The 20,971-nt window shown below is 43.6% G+C and overlaps 1 protein-coding gene across 2 annotated transcripts; it reads left to right on the top strand.

Annotated features, from left to right (window-relative positions):
* Positions 1–14,585: 14,585 nt before the first annotated feature.
* Positions 14,586–16,597, top strand: LOC123161984 (uncharacterized). Of its 2 annotated transcripts, none has more exons than XM_044579787.1 (3): positions 14,586–14,867; positions 14,955–15,044; positions 15,152–16,597. In XM_044579787.1, the coding sequence occupies exon 3, from the start codon at positions 15,175–15,177 to the stop codon at positions 16,393–16,395; it is 1,221 nt and encodes a 406-aa protein (XP_044435722.1). In that variant the 5' UTR covers positions 14,586–14,867; positions 14,955–15,044; positions 15,152–15,174; the 3' UTR covers positions 16,396–16,597. The 2 variants fall into 2 exon arrangements, with proteins under 2 accessions (XP_044435722.1, XP_044435723.1); XM_044579788.1 differs by having other exon boundaries at positions 14,596–14,867; positions 14,963–15,044.
* The last annotated feature ends 4,374 nt before the right edge of the window (positions 16,598–20,971 follow it).

Below are 20,971 nucleotides of genomic sequence, written 5' to 3'. Positions count from 1 at the left end.
GGGAAGGAAGGAGAGGGAGAGGGAGTTGGAAAGGGGGGCGCCGCCCCCTTTCCTAGTCCAATTCGGACCCAGGGGGCGCGGCCAGCCCTCCTGCGGCCCTCTACTCTCTGCACAAAGGCCCATGGTGGCCCATTAGTTCCACCGGGGGGTTCCGGTAACCCCTCCGACACTCCGGTTTTATCCGAAACTATCCAGAACACTTCCGGTGTCCGAATAACATGGTCCAATATATCAATCTTTATGTCTCGACCATTTCGAGACTCCTCGTCATGTCCGTGATTTCATCCGGGACACCGAACAACCTTTGGTCATCAAATAACATAAACTCATAATACAAATCGTCATCGAACGTTAAGCGTGCGGACCCTACGGGTTTGAGAACTATGTAGACATGACCGATACACATATCCAGTCAATAACCAATAGCGGAACCTGGATGCTCATATTGGCTCCAACATATTCTACGAAGATCTTTATCGGTCAAACCGCATAACAACATACGTTGTTCCCTTTGTCATCGGTATGTTACTCGCCTGAGATTCGATCGTCGGTATCATCATACCTAGTTCAATCTCGTTACCGGCAAGTCTCTTTACTCATTTCGTAATGCATCATCCCACAACTAACTCATTTGTCACATTGCTTGCAAGGCTTATAGTGATGAGCATTATCGAGAGGGCCCAGAGATACCTCTCCGACATTCGGAGTGACAAATCCTAATCTCGATCTATGCCAACACAACAAACACCATCGGAGACACCTGTAGAGCATCTTTATAATCACCCTGTTACATTGTGATGTTTGATGGCACACTAAGTGTTTCTTTGGTATCCGGAAGTTGCATAATCTCATAGTCATAGGAACATGTATAAGTCATGAAGAAAGCAATAACAATAAACTAAACGATCATAGTGCTAAGCTAACGAATGGGTCTAGTACATCACATCATTCTCTAATGATGTGATCACGTTCATCAAATGACAACACATGTCTATGGTTAGAAAACTTAACCATCTTTGATTAACGAGCTAGTCTAGTAGAGGCATACTAGGGACACTCTGTTTGTCTATGTATTCACACATGTACTAAGTTTCCGGTTAATACAATTCTAGCATGAATAATAAACACTTATCATGATATAAGGAAATATAAATAACAACTTTATTATTGACTCTAGGGCATATTTCCTTCAAATATGTGGGTTCCCTAACCCTTGACAGTAGGAGGGTGGGATACCCCGGATCTTCACCTCGGCGTATACATAAGGTGTGGAGTTGGGCCGTGCGTTCCGTCATTTTGGTGGGGGAGACGGTGATGTTCTTACTGTCATTCCCTAAGATACAATTTCCTACCGCATGTTGTCCTCTGCGGCAACGTCGAATCATGTCGCTCTTTTGGAGCAATGAGGTTAGGTTTGTTAAGCTCTAACAACGAGGCGGTGTCTACGCTTGGGTTGTTGGATTTTATTTCAGGGCTTCTTCACTAATTTGATGGCTCAGGCCCGGAACTAGTGAATTCTATAGATCCTTGTTCATGAGCGGTGCCAAATATGCATCCCTCTTGGTATTTCTCGGTGAGGAAGGTGCCAGGCTCTCTCCAATGTTGCACGTAGCTTCTCTGTCTAGGTGGTCGAGATGGTTTGAAGCTTTGAAAAACCTCTCGTTCTCATGAACCAAGGCCTGGCCGCTCCGGCTAGGGAGCAATGGTGGCTATGACGCCGCTTGAGCTCATGATGGTTGTTTTTAACTGAGGAAGCTCAAAACGGAGTTACCGAAAATGCATCGTGCCCGCTTTATAAATAAAGCTCAAACAATGATAGAACCACATCCAAAACTTAAACAATAAGGTTTGAAAGTAAAAATATGAAAAATATGCGTTGGGGGCACAACAACAACACAAACCCACACAATAGACAACATAATAATAATAATGGAGGATAAGTGACCATGAGCAGTCTACTCGTCACTTGCTTGTGCATTCTAGTCAAATTGTCGATGGGAAGCGGCTTCCATAGCTACAAAAAAATGCATAATTTATAAATTGCATCCAGCCCTGAAGGATAAATATTCTCTATGACTAGTTTATTCTAGTGTACTCATATGGTCCAGGCCAGCTCACAACAGAGTTAGCCATTGGTCGAGTCTGGATGGACCTAGTTGCAGTTTTCTTTTCATTTTGGGGACTCTATATCATTGGTTGCTTTGGAATAGATGAGGGTATGTATGGTTGACCCAAAGTGATTTTTATACATTTGAACAAGTCAACTATTTTTTTTACAAATATCTGCCATTTTATTATTCTTTATCATACCATTCTCTCCTCGTCTTCTGCTACTGGAAAGATGGGGCAGAGATGGTGACGACACGAAGCCACTACCGACCAATATGAGGTTGAGAGGTAAGGGTCTTGGATTCAAATTGTGATGGCTATGGTTGTGAGCATCACAGCTTGAGAAGAAAACTATACGCCCCAAGCTAAGAGCATCTCCAATAGATGGTTCAAAATTTGGTGGTCCAAAACCAAGGATGTAAATTTGGACCGCCAAAAAGTGCGTTTTGGAGCTCCGAAAAAAGGCCAACTCCAATAGATGGTCCAAATTCTCCTGGTCCAAAAGACCAACTTCAATAGATGGTCCAAAATCATGGTCCAAAACCGGCCAGTAGCCGCACGTTTGCTGTTCAGCCGCTACCCAGCCACTGTACAGCCGCACATATTGCATAAAAACATGTTTTGAAACAACATAAAATTTTTTCGTGTCCACAATATCAAATTATTACATAGTTCTTCAGATCCAGGAGATGAAATGCAACACAAATACAACATAGTTTTGCATAATACAACCTAGTTTTGAACAAACAAATAATGCATCTATGCGGATCTTTCGCCATGCCATTTCCAATGCTCTTCCATCAAATCTTTCTGGAGTTGGTCATGCACATCGGTGTCTCTAATCTCGTTGTACACCTTCATGAAACGTCTGATGCGCCGTTCTTTTCACATGGGGTCAACAGGAATGCCCATCAAATGATAGAAGTTGTAATCTAAATGTTTTCCACGCTCGTTCTCAATGGTCATGTTATGCATGATCACGCAAGCGGTCATGATGTACCAAAGGATCTTTTGATCCCAAAATCTAGATGGTCCTCGCACAATAGCAAATTGGGATTGCAAAATCCCAAATGCCCTCTCAACATCTTTTCTAGCCGCTGTTTTTGCATTATGAAAGACAAGTTCTTTTTTACCTTCAGGTTTTGCAACCGACTTGACGAATGTACTCCACCTCGGGTAGATCCCATCTGCAAGATAGTACCCATAGTTGTAGGTGTGGCCATTTGCTTCGAAGGTCACCGGTGGTGCTTCTCCATTTTCTAAGTTGGCAAAGAGAGGTGACTGGTCGAGCACGTTGATGTCGTTGCAAGAACCGGGCATACCAAAATATGCATGTCAAATCTATGTTTCATGATCAGCAACTACCTCAAGAATGAGGACCAAACTCGTAATTCAAATATTCACCTCCACGATCAGAACGTAGAAACTTTATTTTCTTGTTACGATGATTTTCCACTTCACTCTGAAATTCTTTGAACTTTTTAAATGTTTCAGACTTATGTTTCATCAAGTAGATATACCCATATCTGCTCAAATCATCTGTGAAGGTCAGAAAATAACGATACCCATCATGAGCCTCGACACTCATCGGACCGCATATATCAGTATGTATTAATTCCAATAAGTCCATTGCTGCTTCATTGTTCCAAAGAACGGAGTCTTAGTCATCTTGCCCATGAGGCATGGTTCGCAAGCATCAAGTGATTTCAAAAGCCCATCAACATGGAGTTTCTTCATGCGCTTTACACCAATATGACCAAAACGGAAGTGCCACAAATAAGTTGCACTATCATTATTAAACTTATATCTTTTGGCTTCAACACAATGAATATGTGTATCACTACTATCGAGATTCAACAAAAATAGACCACTCATCAAGGGTGGATGATCATAAAAGATATTACTCATAAAAATAGAACAACCATTATTCTTTGATTTAAATGAATAACCGTCTCGCATCAAACAAGATCCAGATATAATGTTCATGCTCAACGCTGGCACCAAATAACAATTATTTAGGTCTAAAACTAATCACAACGGTAGATGTAGAGGTAGAGTGCCGACGGCGATCGCACCGACTTTGGAACCATTTTCCACGCACATCATCACCTCGTCCTTAGACAATTTTTGCTTAATCCGTAGCCCCTATTTCGAGTTGCAAATATGAGCAACAGAACTAGTATCAAATACCCAGGCGCTACTACGTGCATCAGTAAGGTACACATCAATAATATGTATATCACGAACCAACCCGTGGTTGGATGGTTAGAGGGACTGTGGTATCCGTATCCCCAGCCCACCAGGGTACAAATCCTGGTGCTCGCATTTATTCCTGGATTTATTTCAGGATTTTCGGCGATGCGCATTCAGTGGGAGCAGACGTTCCCGTCGACGACGAGGTGCCTATGGTGACTTCGTAAATTTCAAGATGATATGCCGACTTAGTCTTTCGAAGGTGCTCATAGGGGTAGGGTGTGCGTGTGTACGTTCATAGGGGTGAGTGTATGCACATGTATATGAGCGCTTGCGTCTGTAATGTGTTAAAAAATATAAAATGTATATCCAATATACCTTTCACTTTGTCATCCTTCTTATCCGCCAAATACTTGGGGCAATTCCGCTTATAGTGACCAGTCCCTTTGCAGCAGAAGCACTCAGTCTCAGGCTTAGGTCCAGACTTGGGCTTCTTCACTTGAGCAGCAACTTGCTTGCCGTTCTTCTTGAAGTTTCCTTCCTTCCCTTTACCCTTTTTCTTGAAACTAGTGGTCTTGTTAACCATCAACAGTTGATGCTCCTTCTTGATTTCTACCTCCGTAGCCTTTAGCATTGCGAAGAGCTTGGGAATTGTCTTGTTCATCCCTTGCATATTATAGTTCATCATGAAGCTTTTGTAGCTTGGTGGTAGTGATTGAAGAACTCTGTCAATGACACTATCATCAGGAAGATTAACTCCCAGTTGAGTCAAGTGGTTGTGATATCCAAACATTCTGAGTATATGTTCACTGACAGAACTATTCTTCTCCATTTTGCAGCTATAGAACTTATTAGAGACTTCATATCTCTCAATCCGGGCATTTGCTTGAAATATTAACTTCAACTCCTGGAACATGTCATATGCTCCATGACGTTCAAAACTTCGATGAAGTCCCGGTTCTAGGACGTAAAGCATGGCACACTGAACTATCGAGTAGTCATCAGCTTTGCTCTGCACACGTTCACAACGACCGGTGTTGCTCCTGCAGCGGGTTTTGCACCTAGCGGTGCTTCCAGGACATAATTCTTCTATGTAGCAATGAGGATAATCCTAAAGTTACGGACCCAATACGTGTAGTTGCTACCATCATCTTTCAACTTAGCTTTCTCTAGGAACGCATTAAAATTCAAAGGAATAGTAGCACGGGCCATTAATCTACAACAACATAGACATGCAAAATACTATCAGGCAATAAGTTCATGATAAATTAAATTTCAATTAATCATATTATTTAAGAACTCCCACTTAGATAGACATCTCTCTAGTCATCTAAATGATCACTTGATCCATATCAACTAAACCATGTCCGATCATCATGTGAGATGGAGTAGCTTTCAATGATGAACATCACTATGTTGATCATATCTAATATATGATCACACTCGACCTTTTGGTCTCAGTTTTCCGAGGCCATATCTGCATATGCTAGGTTTGTCAAGTTTAACCCGAGTATTCTGCGTGTACAAAACTGGCTTGCACCCATTGTATGTAAACGTAGAGCTTATCACATCCGATCATCACGTGGTGTCTCGGCACGACAAACTTTAGCAATGGTGCATACTCAGGGAGAACACTTATACCTTGAAATTTAGTGAGATATCATCTTATAATGCTACCGCCGAACTAAGCAAAATAAGATGCGTAAAGTATAAACATCACATGCAATCAAAATATGTGACATGATATGGCCATCATCATCCTGTGCTCATGATCTCCATCACCGAAGCATCGTCATGATCTCCATCGTCACCGGCGCGACACCTTGATCTCCATCATAGCATCGTTGTCGTCTCGCCATCTATTGCTTCTACGACTATTGCTACCGCTTAGTGATAAAGTAAAAACAATTACATGGCGATTGCATTGCATACAACAAAGCGACAACCATATGGCTCCTGCCAGTTGCCGATAACTCTGTTACAAAACATGATCATCTCATACAACAATTTATATATCATCACGTCTTGACCATATCACATCATAACATGCCCTACAAAAACAAGTTAGACGCCCTCTACTTTGTTGTTGCAAGTTTTACGTGGCTGCTACGGGGTTAGCAAGAACCATTCTTACCTACGCATCAAAACCACAACGATTTTTTGTCAAGTGTGCTGTTTTAACGTTCAACAAGGACCGGGCGTAGTCACACTCGATTAAACTAAAGCTGGAGAAATAGACACCCACTAGCCACCTGTGTGCGAAGCACGGCGGTAGAACCAATCTAATGAACACGGTCATGTAATGTCGGTATGGGCCGCTTCATCCAATAATACCGCTCAATCAAAGTATGACATGGTGGTAAGCAGTATGACTATTATCACCCACAACTCTTTGTGTTCTACTCATGCATATAACATCTACGCATAGACCTGGCTCGGATGCCACTGTTGGGGAACGCAGTAATTTCAAAAAAATTCCTACGATCATGCAAGATCTATCTAGGAGAAGCATAGCAACGAGCGGGGAGAGTGTGTCCATGTACCATCGTAGACCGAAAGCGGAAGCATTTTATCAATGCGGTTGATGTAGTCGTACATCTTCACGATCCGAACGATCCTAGAACGGAACGTATGGCACCTCCATGTTCAGCACACGTTCATCTCGATGACGTCTCATGAATTCTTGATCCAGTTGAGGTCGATGGAGAGTTGTGTCAGCACGACGGCGTGGCGATGGTGATGATGAAGTTACCGACGCAGGGCTTCGCCTATGCACTACGATGATATGATCGAGGTTTGTAACCATGGAGGGGGGCACCGCACACGGCTAAGAGAAACTTTGATGTGCTCTAGGGTGCTGATACATCTCCAACGTATCTATAATTTATGAAGCATTCATGCTATATTATTATCTGTTTTGGATGTTTACGGGCTTTATTATACACTTTTATATTATTTTTGGGACTAAACTATTAACCGGAGGCCCAACCCATATTGTTGTTTTCTTGCCTATTTCAGTGTTTCGAAGAAAAGGAATATCAAACAGAGTCCAAACAGAATGAAACCTTCGGGAGCATGATTTTTGGAACAAACATGATCCAGGAGACTTGGAGTTGAAGTCAAGGAAGCTTCAAGGTGACCACGAGGGTGGAGGGCGCGCCTCCCCCCTACTGGGCGCGCCCTCCTGTCTAGTGGGCCCCTCGTGGCCCCCATGACCGACTTCTTTCGCCTATATATTCCCATATACCCTAAAAACATCGAAGATAACAATAGACCGGGAGTTCCGCCGCCGCAAGCCTCTGTAGCCACCAAAAACCTCTCGGGAGCCCGTTCCGGCACCCTGCCGGAGGGGGGTCCCTCACCGGTGGCCATCTTCATCATCCCGGAGCTCTCCATGACGAGGAGGGAGTAGTTCACCCTCGGGGATGAGGGTATGTACCAGTAGCTATGTGTTTGATCTCTCTCTCTTTCTCTCTCTCTCGTGTTTTTGAGGTGATACGATCTTGATGTATCGCAAGCTTTTCTATTATAGTTGGATCTTATGATGTTTCTCCCCCTCTACTCTCTTGTAATGGATTGAGTTTTCCCTTTGAAGTTATCTTATCGGATTGAGTCTTTAAGGATTTGAGAGCACTTGATGTATGTCTTGCCGTTCTTATCTGTGGTGACAATGTGATATTCACGTGATCCACTTGATGTATGTTTTGGTGATCAACTTGCGGGTTCCGCCCATGAACCTATGCATAGGGGTTGGCACACGTTTTCGTCTTGACTCTCCGGTAGAAACTTTGGGGCACTCTTTGAAGTACTTTGTGTTGGTTGAATAGATGAATTTAAGATACTGTGATGCATATCGTATAATCATACCCACGGATACTTGAGGTGACAATGGAGTATCTAGGTGACATTAGGATTTTGGTTGATTTGTGTCTTAAGGTGTTATTCTAGTACGAACTCTATGATAGATTGAACGAAAAGAATAGCTTCGTGTTATTTTACTATGGACTCTTGAATACATCGAGCAGAAAGAATAACTTTGAGGTGGTTTCGTACCCTACCATAATCTCTTCGTTTGTTCTCCGCTATTAGTGACTTTGGAGTGACTCTTTGTTGCATGTTGAGGGATAGCTATATGATCCAATTATGTTATTATTGTTGAGAGAACTTGCACTAGTGAAAGTATGAACCTTAGGCCTTGTTTCCTACCATTGCAATACCGTTTACGCTCACTTTTACCACTTGTTACCTTGCTGTTTTTATATTTTCATATTACAAATACTCATATCTACCGTCCATATTGCCCTTGTATCACCATCTCTTCGCCGAACTAGTGCACCTATACAATTTACCATTTTATTGGGTGTGTTGGGTACACAAGAGACTCTTTGTTATTTGGTTGCAGGGTTGCTTGAGAGAGACCATCTTCATCCTACGCCTCCCATGGATTGATAAACCTTGGGTCATCCACTTGAGGGAAATTTGCTACTGTCCTACAAACCTCTGGACTTGGAGGCCCAACAACATCTACAAGAAGAAGGTTGTGTAGTAGACATCAGGTGCCCCCTCCCCACGTATATAAAGGAGGGAGGGAGGAGGCTGGCCGGCCCTAGGGGGCGCGCCCAAAGAGGGGAGTCCTACTAGGACTCCAAGTCCTAGCAGGATTCCACCAAGAGGGAGAGAGGCGGAAGGAAGGAGAGGGAGAGGGAGTAGGAAAGGGGGGCGCCGCCCCCTTCCCTAGTCCAATTCGGACCCAAGGGGGGGGGGGCGGCCAGCCCTCCTGCGGCCCTCTTCTCTCTCCACAAAGGCCCATGGTGGCCCATTAGTTCCCCCCGGGGGGTTCCGGTAACCCCTCCGTCACTCCGGTTTTATCCGAAACTATTCGGAACACTTCTGGTGTCCGAATAACATGGTCCAATATATCAATCTTTATGTCTCAACCATTTCGAGACTCCTCGTCATGTCCGTCATTTCATCCGGGACTCCAAAAAACCTTCGGTCATCAATTCACATAAACTCATAATACAAATCGTCATCGAACATTAAGCATGCGGACCCTACGGGTTTGAGAACTATGTAGACATGACCGAGACACATCTCCGGTCAATAACCAATAGCAGAACCTGGATGCTCATATTGGCTCCTACATATTCTACGAAGATCTTTATCGGTCAAACCGCATAACAACACATGTTGTTCCCTTTGTCATCGGTATGTTACTCGCCCGAGATTCGATCGTCGGTATCATCATACCTAGTTCAATCTCGTAATGACAAGTCTCTTTACTCGTTCCGTAATGCATCATCCCGCAACTAACTCATTAGTCACATTGCTTGCAAGGCTTATAGTGATGAGCATTACCGAGAGGGCCCAGAGATACTTCTCCGACATTTGGAGTGACAAATCCTAATCTCGATCTATGCCAACACAACAAACACCATCAGAGACACCTGTAGAGCATCTTCATAATCACCCTGTTATGATGTGATGTTTGATGGCACACTAAGTGTTTCTCTGGTATCCGGGAGTTGCATAATCTTATAGTCATAGGAACATGTATAAGTCATGAAGAAAGCAATAGCAATAAAGTAAACGATCATAGTGCTAAGCTAACGAATGGGTCTTGTTCATCACATCATTCTTTAATGATGTGATCCCGTTCATCAAATGACAACACATGTCTATGGTTAGGAAACTTAACCATCTTTGATTAACGAGCTAGTCTAGTAGAGGCATACTAGGGGCACTCTGTTTGTCTATGTATTCACACATGTACTAAGTTTTCGGTTAATACAATTCTAGCATGAATAATAAACATTTATCATGATATAAGAAAATATAAATAACAACTTTATTATTGCCTCAAGGGCATATTTCCTTCAAATATGTGGATTCCCTCCCCCTTGACAGTAGGAGGGTGGGATACCCCGGATCTTCACCTCGGCGTATACATAAGGTGTGGAGTTGGGCCGTGCGTTCCGTCATTTTGGTGGGGGAGATGGTGATGTTCTTACTGTCATTCCCTAAGATACAATTTCCTACCGCATGTTGTCCTCTGCGGTGACGTCGAATCATGTCGCTCTTTTGGAGCAACGAGGTTAGGTTTGTTAAGCTTGAACAACGAGGCGGTGTCTACGCTTGGGTTGTTTGATTTTATTTCAGGGCTTCTTCACTACTTTGATGGCTCAGGCCCGAAACTAGTGAGTTCTGTAGATCCTTGTTCATGAGCGGTGCAAAATATGCATCCCTCTTGGTATTTCTCGGTGAGGAAGGTGCCAAATATACTCTTGTTCATGAGAGTGACCGAAAAATGCATCTTGCCCCCTTTATAAATAATGCTCAAACAATGATAGAACCACATCCGAAACTTAAACAATAAGGTTTGAAAGTAAAAATATGAAAAATATGCGTTGGGGGCACCACAACAACACAAACCCACACAATAGACAACATAATAATAATAATGGAGGATAAGTGACCATGAGCAGTCTACTCGTCACTTGCTTGTGCATTCTAGTCAAATTGTCGATGGGAAGCGGCTCCCATAGCTACAAAAAATGCATAATTTATAAATTGCATCCAGCCCTGAAGGATAAATATGCTCTATGACTAGTTTATTCTAGTGTACTCATATGGTCCAGGCCAGCTCACAACAGAGTTAGCGATTGGTCGAGTCTGGATGGACCTAGTTGCAGTTTTCTTTTCATTTTGGGGACTCTATATCATTGGTTGCTTTGGAATAGATGAGGGTATGTATGGTTGATCCAAAGTGATTTTTATACGTTTGAACAAGTCAACTATTTTTTTAGAAATATCTGCCATTTTATTATTCTTTATCATACCATTCTCGCCTCGTCTTCTGCTACTGGAAAGATGGAGCAGAGATGGTGACGACGCGAAGCCACTACCGACCAATATGAGGTTGAGAGGTAGGGGTCTTGGATTCAACTTGTGATGGCTATGGTTGAGAGCATCGAAGCTTGAGAAGAAAACTATACGCCCCAAGCTAAGAGCATCTCCAATAGATGGTTCAAAATTTGATGGTCCAAAACAAAAGATGTAAATTTGGACCGCCAAAAAGTGCGTTTTGGAGCTCCAAAAAAAGACCAACTCCAACAGATGGTTCAAATTCTCCTGGTCCAAAAGACCAACTTCAATAGATGGTCCAAAATCTTGGTCCAAACCCGGCCACAGCCGCACGTCTACTGTTTAGCCGCTGCCCAGCCACTGTACAGCCGCACATATTGCATAAAAACATGTTTTGAAACAACATAAAAAAAATTCATGTCCACAATATCAAATTATTACATAGTTCTTCAGATCCAGGAGATGAAATGCAACACAAATACAACATAGTTTTTGCATAATACAACATAGTTTTGAACAAACAAATAATGCATCTATGCGGATCTTTCGCCATGCCATTTCCAATGCTCTTCCATCAAATCTTTCTGGAGTTGGTCATGCACATCGGTGTCTCTAATCTCGCTGTACACCTTCATGAAACGTTTGATGCGTTGTTTTTTTCGCATGGGGTCAACAGGAATGCCCATCAAATGATAGAAGTTGCAATCTAAATGTTTTCCACGCTCGTTCTCAATGATCATGTTATGCATGATTACGCAAGCGGTCATGATGTACCAAAGGATCTTTTGATCCCAAAATCTAGATGGTCCTCGCACAATAGCAATTTGGGATTGTAAAATGCCAAATGCCCTCTCAACATCTTTTCTAGCCGCCACTTGTGCATTATGAAAGACAAGTTCTTTTTTACCTTCAGGTTTTGCAACCGGCTTGACGACATGTACTCCACCTCGGGTAGATCCCATCTGCAAGATAGTACCCATAGTTGTAGGTGCGGCCATTTGCTTCGAAGGTCACCGGTGGTGCTTCTCCATTTGCTAAGTTGGCAAAGAGAGGTGACCGGTCGAGCACGTTGATGTCGTTGGAAGAACCGGGCATACCAAAATATGCATGTCAAATCCATGTTTCATGATCAGCAACTGCCTCAAGAATGATAGTGGCATCCTTCCCACGACCCTTGAATTGTCCATGCCATACTTTTGGACAGTTCTTCCATTTCCAATGCATGCAATCCATAGACCCCAGCATACCTGGAAACCCTCGAGCTTTGTTCATCTCCAAAAGCCTTTGAGTGTCCTAAGCATTGGGTGCTCTCAAGTACTGTGGACCGAACACTTCTACCATAGCTATTGCGAATTGCTTGACATAGAAGATAGAAGTGCTCTCTGCCATCGCCAAGTTGTCATCAATGTATCTGGCGGAGCACCATATGCCATCATGCGCAAAGCGGCAGTGACCTTCTGCTCAATGCTATGGCCAAGCAAGCCGGCACAGTTCCTTCTTTGCTCGAAGACTGGATTATGCTGCTTCACGGAATTGCAAATGCGGAAGAACAACTCTTTCGACATTCTGAAACGGCGTCGAAAGTAATTCTCCAGAAAAACACGTAGTGATGCAAAGTAGTTGCGCACCAACCGTTTGTGCGCATCAATCCGTTCTCTCCGAATGAACGCACGACCATAAACGGAACCACCGTGCTTCGGTTTCTTCCTCTTGTGCATGGCCACTAGCATAGCAACCTCCTCTTCTTCATGCAAATCAAATTCCTCGTCCGACGATGGCGTTCGGGCGGCGAACAGTACTTCGACAGCCGGGCGGAGGGCATCGTGCGGCGGTCGTCCGGCCGGTGCAACGGCCGTGAACAGGCTCACGACCGACGGGGATGAGGTCGGCGGCAGCCGTAAACCAGGCGGAGGCCTACCGCGGCAGCCGGACCGCTGGAGGTGCCAAATCCCGCACCGGCTGCCTCCCAATTTGGCGGCCTCCGGGCGGCTGCGAGCCCGCTACCGGTGAGGGAGGCGGCGGGGATTTGGGGTGGTGGCGGCGCCAACGACGTGGTTTTCGGCGGTCGTGGCGGCGGATTCCGGCCGGCTGGTCTTCGGGCGAGCGCGGGCGGGAACGGAAAGGAAGTGGCGGTTGGGCGTTCGCGGACGGCGGCTGGTTTTGGACCAGATGCACCTCCTGATGTAAATTTGCACCGCGAGGTGTCGGATTTTACATCACGAGGAGGCCGCGACCCTTTTTTTTTGCATATGGACCGTCTGTTGGAGCACTGATTTTTGCTCCAGACGGTCCAAAAGTTAGTTATTTTTACATTTGGACCATCTATTGGAGATGCTCTAAAGCATTAGCAATGGACGAGAGCTAGCGCATGACTGGATGGTGTCCATTATTGGGGAAGTTTTTTTTATATCACATTGATATCTTCGGACGTGGCTCTCATGATGAGGATGACGTGAAAGGCGGTGTCGGGCACATTAATAACAAATAAATGCAAGGTCTCTTGTCATTTATCCAAGCGAGCTTCGTATTCGTTGTGTGCCTCGTACGGTCTCATTTGGCGGCTAGGACTAAGACTCTCTAAGAAGAGAGGGTGTTTATTCCCAAAAACTTAAACACGGTTATAATAGGGTAGCACATCAGTTGATATTCTATAGTTGGATAGAGGCTTGTAGTGTTGTTTGGCTTCATTGAGCTTCATCATGTATCGAGGCTCTTGATTGTAACCGTATATTATTGTGATGTCATCATGTGAAACGTTAGAAGTAATTTCTTTTTTGCAAGAGAAAAGTGACATGTGGGTAATCTTCAAATTGGAGTAGTAAATGGAGCTCCATTATATTGCCTAAGAATTGACTACACCTTCTAAAATTTTTATTCAGAAATCATAATTGGCGACCGTCAGCCGTGAGGGATTTCGCAACAACCCCCTCCCCATCGTTGCACGAATCAGTACAGGTTCGGTGCCACGTCAGATTTGAAACTGGTACAATGAGGATAAAACCCAATGAATGGTCTTTCTTTCCAAATGATACCCGCCATCCACTTGCCAGCGGCGTGGTCTTGCACATGGAGGCCCCTAGTTCGAATCCCAAGACCGCGCCCCCTTTTATCTTCTTTTTGAACCATGATGGCATATTTCTTCCCAAAATTAGCATGGCAATTTTACAAAATTTGGAAATTATGTCACGTTGCAATTTTAAACTTTCTTTAATAAATTATCATGGCAGTATTATAAATGTTAAGAGATGGCATCTTTTTTTAGATTTTTGCAGAATGGACCAAGTAAAGCAAAACAATATTTTCGTGGCATTTTATTAAATTATAACATGGCATTCTTGTAAAATAGCATGGCATTTTGAATAAACCGGGCCTTTGGGCCAATGGCATTTGTTGTAAAAGACAAAAAGGAAAAGGAAGGACTCTGCCGAGTCAATCTCTTCCTCTATCCTCGAGGTGAGAAATTCCCCATCCCCATTCGAGCAGACCAGGCGCTGCAAGACCTAATTTTACCTCTGAATCGAGCTCGCGGCCGGCCGGCCGGCGTCGTGGACTCCAGTCCAGATCGATCTCGCTTGCCTCCTCCCCGCAGTCCGCACCTCGCGCAATGGCCTCCAGATCGAGCTCCTCTCCTAGGGTTTGAGTCGCCTCACTCAACCAAGCCGCTCTTCCGCTTCACGCCGTAATCCCACGGGAGCACGCAGGTGAGCATCTCTCTTCCCCGGCGCGCTCTCTTTGTTTTTCTCTGCATCTACCGTTGGCGCTCAGATCTTTCGTGTATTCGTGCCTAGAATCGAAGGAACACGCCCGCGTTGCCGCCGTTGCTCGCCGTTGCTCGCCGCCGCCGGACCCTCCTTCTCTGGCGCGTCCAGTCTCCGAGGGTAAACACGTCTCACCTCACCTCCTTCCTGTATTTTACTTGCTTTTAAAAAAAAAAGATTAGAAGCTGGTCTGAACTCTGAAGAAGTTATTTGCCGCGTCTTTTCAGTTCACTGGACTCGACGGAGCACGATGCCGGACAGGAGAGGCGCGACCCTGCTCGAGGACCTGCCCGAGGAGATCATCAACAAGATACTCGTCCTGTTGGGGTCCAAGGACGTCGGCCGCTGTCGGGTTGTGAACACTTCATGGCGCAGTGCCACATCCACACCTGAATTCATGCTCGAACACCACCGACGCCAGCTGTCGCTCCCCATTGTGGATGGTTGTGGAAAGCCTGCCAATTATGTCGTCTTCGGCGACGCCGGTGCTGGTGCCTCCAATCAACAGCTTTGGCCTTTCCTCTCAAGCTCCAAACGCCGTTACTGGAATCAGCCCAGAGCCGTCTGTGATGGCTTCCTTATAATTTATTGGGGACACAAATTCTACATCTGCAATCCAGTTACCCGCAAGCATGCTCTCCTACCACAGCCTCAAGTTGGGCAAGGCATCCACAGTACCATTGTCGGTTTCTACCAGCACCATCCAACTGGAGAATACAGGGTTCTCTGGGTCTCACGGTCACAATCACAATACTCCTCTGAATCCAGCTTATATGTGCTCACAGTGGGATCTGACAGGCCAAAGTTCATCAGTGTCAGAATGCCAACAGTCTCATCGTCTTCCACACAACAGAAGTTATTGAACCAGCTGCCCTCTTCATCTGACTGTTCATCACCCGTACACCACCGTGGCAGGCTGCACTGGCTTCCTTATGATGACAGCCACATTACAGTAGGCGGTGGAGATATTATTGTGTTCGACACAGAAACAGAGTCATTCAGGTGGATGTGCAGTCCCACCCAGCCCTGCCGTTATAGGAAGTTGTTTGACATGGAGGGGACGCTAGCTTGGTGTGGCGGCTCGGTTTCCAAGTCCACTTCTATGGATGTCTGGGTGATGCAGGATTACAAGGCTGAAATCTGGGCTTTTAAGTACCGGATTGACGTGTCAACGGTGGAGGCATCAAGACAACTTTATTTAACTTCTTTCAGAAAGAAAAAGAGTAGACCACTCGAATCTGCGGTGCAATTGTTTAATGATATGTCTGTGCTAAATGAGCGTGAGCTGCTGATCAGGTTTAACCACAAACATGTGTTGCGCTGTGATATTGATGGCAAGTTCTTAGGTATTGTGAACATTGGAAAGCGTCAGTATCGCATGTGTCTTACCCACCACTGCCTCAAAGAGAGCGTTGTTCCAATTCCAGGCCATGAGATGCAAACAGATGAGGAGGCTCCATTCTTCACATAGCATGTCTGAGTGATCATGACTCATGGTTTGCTTTGCTTAGATTCAGATCATGTACTAGCAGACCAGCAGTAGAACATGCCATTTTGGATGGTTGCAGTAGCACCTATGACGTCATCATTTGGTTCGTACGATGATGTGCTGAATATCCTGTTAATGTTCTGAAGTATCAAATATCGATCTATGATATTAGAACTTTATATTACTGTTCCTCCCTGCCTCCCAAATTTGCTTTAGTTTCGCCGCGGTTAAGATGCACGAGTGACATTGTTAAGACTAGAAATTCAGTCTTTCTTTTGCTGCAAGATGAGACATTGTTAAGACGAGTGCCGTGCTCTTTGAGTGGAGGCATTTTTAGTGTTTGAAATGTTATTCTGTAGCACTTCCATAGCCTGTCAGTTTGATCTCTGTTGTCCATTACGCAATTTGGGATAACAAGGTTTCAGGAGGTTAACAGATGCTGTGTGTGTCAACGTGTTTTGTTAGGATTACAACATGTGTATCATGGCCCTTAATTAGCAGAGTTTTGTTTTTGATAGATTAATGCTGCTATGATTGAAGAAAGAGCGTTGGTGCTTTGGTCATATGTTGGAGTACTGCTAGTCCTCTTTTCCTGCTGTTTTCTGTTTCCATAGTTTTACGTTTATTTTTCCTTTGTTCATTTACAAACGAGTTGAGGATGTGCTCTCCGGGAGCAAGATAAGTATGCCTCTTCTTGGTTCAGCTTTCCCCGGATAAAACATCTGTAACTTGCTTACATGTTTGGATTTGAATGGTGATATATGAAACTAGCTAGTTATACGGTTATGTCTCGATTGCATGTATCCACACAAAATGGAGCTCTTTTCTCCGCTCAACTGAGATGCCAGACTGAACAATTAGCACTGAATGATCTCAAAAAGAAGACGACCTGTTCCGGAAAAGGCTTGCTGAGTCGGCCTAACCTTGGATTATATTGATGAGAAACAGAGTTTTTATTTCCAAGCACCCGTTTACCATTACCCGAGTTTGTCCAGTTTTGAAGATCTCCCAAATGCCGTTGACTCCAAAACCTTTGTCGTAGTAATTGCAGAATGCAGCTCCAGCTGAAGGAGTCAAAAGCTTCTTGGAAATCCATCTTCAGCATGACCAAAGGCATTTTACGCTTCTGAGCACATCGCACGAGCTTCGAAGCTAAAGCAAAGTTTTTCACTGTAGCACATCATCCTCTGATAACGCCTGATTGCGTGAAATGAACGCGTTGATATGAGATGCTGCAACCTACTAGCCAGAACCTCTGTGAGAAGCTTGATGAGGCTATGGACCAACGCAATCGGGCGGTAATGCGTGATTTCCAGCGGAGTCTCAACCTTGGGGAGTAGGGAACTAGGGATATGTGTGCTATAGATTAATTCCCAAGATATCAATTTTGTTCTCAAACAACTCTGTTTTTCTCATAAGTGAGGCATTTGCTCGATATAACTTGTTTATGAAACCATCTGGCACCAGGCTCCTTTTATTGGGGTAACTTACATGTTTGCAGTAACATTTCTTTTCGTCTCTTGCGCAATGGGCGTAATCCAGTACAAGCTTATAATGAACTGCCTATAGCAACTTTTCCCTTAGATGTAAACAGAGATGCCCTGCGACAGACAAAATTCTTCATGCCATGGACGAAATTAATAAGTTCTAATACTGCAATGTGTTGGGTCATTTGGCATCAATATCATATTAATGATATACTCCAACTCATAACAGTAGTACTATGAGTTAATTGCACAGAAGTACCACAATTCAGACATCACATGCAGATTGGTACCACGATTATTAATTTTTGCGTGTTAGTATCAATATTGGTCTAAATTTTTGCAAAAAAGTTGATTTATACGTATTGACAGTGTATCTGACTGTTGAGGCCCGTCCGTCAGGTGCCGATGTGGCATATTTTTTGCAGAAAACCCCTTGGCTTTATATGAAAAATCGCACACGACGGAGATTCGAACCTGCGACCTGCAGATCTGCGGCTGCGCGCGCTAGCCAGTACGTCACAACGCCGCTATTGACGTGATGCAGGTGAAATGTTTATTATACTAGCACATACACGCTGGGCCGGCAGCTGGGCCAAACAAAGCCTGCAATATTTTACAAAAAATTTATTAGATGCAAAATGATCATTTTATAATAGATGCAAAATGATCATTTTTTCGTATTTTTACACAGGCTGTATTAATAGAATTATCTTTGAGAAAAATATTAGTTTGGTAAACATGCAGATTACTACATGAGTTATTTTTTGACAAATAGAAATATGAACCCGAGAATGAAACTTTCATCGTTTTAAAAAGGTTCAATATATAGGTGACAAATGGTTTTATAATATAAAAAAAGTTCATCGTATATTTATATAAAATCATTGTATATAAAAAAAGTTCAATGTTCAGTGTGTATTTACAAAAAATATCGCAGAATAAAAAGTTCACTATAAACTTAAAAAATGTTATGATCATTTTGCATCTATTTTTTTTTTACATAATGCGCGGTGAATATTTATTACAAAAACGATCAATATAAGTTAAAAAAAACCTTAATATATGTTGAACAATTTTTGTAACATATATTAAGAAAATTATTCAACATATATTACAAAAATGATTAATTTCATTGAATGAAAAAAGATGAAGAAACGAAAAGAAACCTGGGCAACGAACGAGCCCCAGCAAAACCCAAAACAAAAAAATTATTACAGGCCTCGGTTGGCCCAACCATCGGTCCAGTGTCTTCTTGTTTGTATAAAGAGGTACTGCCCGCATTTTAACGCGAGCCTACCTGTGGCCTGGTGGCTAGGGCGCTCCGCTTGCGTGTTGCTGGTCGCAGGTAGGGCTGGACTAACGAGCAGCTCGGCTCGTTAAGCTCGTACTCGTTAAGCTCGTGCTCGTTAAGGCTCGGCTTGTTAAGCTCGTTAAGATTAACGAGCAGAAAACCCTGCTCGGCTCGGCTCGTTTGAAGCTCGTGAGCGCTCGTTAACAGATTATAATGTGTTACGATATACATGATGAATGTGTAGGTATGGTTTTCAAGATAAAATATGGTGACTACAAAAATAAATAAAGTAGTTTGTTGCCTCATATGTCGATTAAATTAAATAAATAGATGGGCTGAGGTGCTACAAAAAGTTTGTCACGTAATATGAAAATATGTGTTGTGTTGTTATAACGAGCTTAACGAGCTACTCGTGAAACTCATTAGCTCGCTTGTTAAGCTCGTTAAGCTTAACGAGCTAAAATCAATGATTGGCTCTGTTCATTAAGAAGCGAGCTACGAGCTTAACGAGCCGAACTATCGAGCGCTCGTTAAGCTCGCGAGCTATGAGCTTTTGGTCCGGCCCTAGTCGCAGGTTCGAAACCTGTTGACGTGCTATTTTTCCTTTGTTTTATTTATTTATGTTGAACATTTTTTTTAAATAGGTTGAACAATTTTCTAAAGATATGATGAATATTTGACATAATGCAAGGTGAATTTCTTGTAATTTATGGTGAACTTTCTTAGACATGTTCGAAACCTGTTGACATGCTGTTTTTCCTTTATTTTATTTATTTATGCCGAACATTTTTTTAAATATGTTGAACAATTTTCTAAAGATATGATGAATATTTGACATAATGCAAGGTGAATTTCTTGTAATTTATGGTGAACATTTTCTTAGACATGATGGATTTTCGGAAAATATTGCAGGCTTTGCTTGGCCCAGCTGCCGGCCCAGCGTGTGTATACGAGTATAATAAATCTTTCGCCTGCATCATGTCAACATCATGCGCAGCCGCAGACTTTCAGGTCGCGGGTTCGAATCTCCTTCCTCCGCTATTTTTCGTTTCGGTTATTTATTTGTTCAATTCGCCAGAAACTTTCGAACAAGTCCGTGGAAAACTTGCGAATGAAAAAAAATCCCTCTCAATGACGGTTTCCTGCGGAAAAATGGCTATTTATGTGATTACATATAAAGCCAAGAGTTTTCTGCAAAAAATATGCGTCGGCACCTGACAGACGGGCCCCAATGGTCAGATACACTGTCAATACGTATAAATCAGCCTTTTAGCTTTTTTTGCAAAAATTTGGACCAATGTTGATACTGACACGCAAAAAATAGCAATCATGATATCAATCTGCATGTGATGTCCGAATTGTGGTACTTCTGTGCAATTAACTCTAGTACTATGCATGTGGTCCTCTAATTAACAACAGTAGGCAGTGCAATCACTTGCGAAGGGTTGTGCCTGGAATTGGATGGTGCGTGACCGTCTCACGCAGCATGTCAACACGAAGCAAATACTGGCCATGGTACTCCAATCGCTCTGCCCCTTGCCGGAAATCAGTGAAGACCAGGTAGACCACATCGTCTTCGTGCATGCTCAGGACCGGGTGTGACGGCAGGATTTTCGGCAAACCCTTCAATCGGTGGGTCTGGCTGGCCTGCCCAGATGTCTCTCACAGGGTACACCTTGTCTCTCCTCCAAGTTGTCAGGTCCGATAGCAGAGTCCAGGAGGTCAACGATATATCATGGCAGTCCTTCTCGCCATAGTCATCCATGGTGACGAATTTGAT

Source organism: Triticum aestivum, chromosome 7B, assembly GCF_018294505.1.
Source record: "Triticum aestivum cultivar Chinese Spring chromosome 7B, IWGSC CS RefSeq v2.1, whole genome shotgun sequence".
NCBI lineage: Eukaryota > Viridiplantae > Streptophyta > Magnoliopsida > Poales > Poaceae > Triticum > Triticum aestivum.
This window is presented reverse-complemented; position numbering and strand designations above follow the sequence as displayed.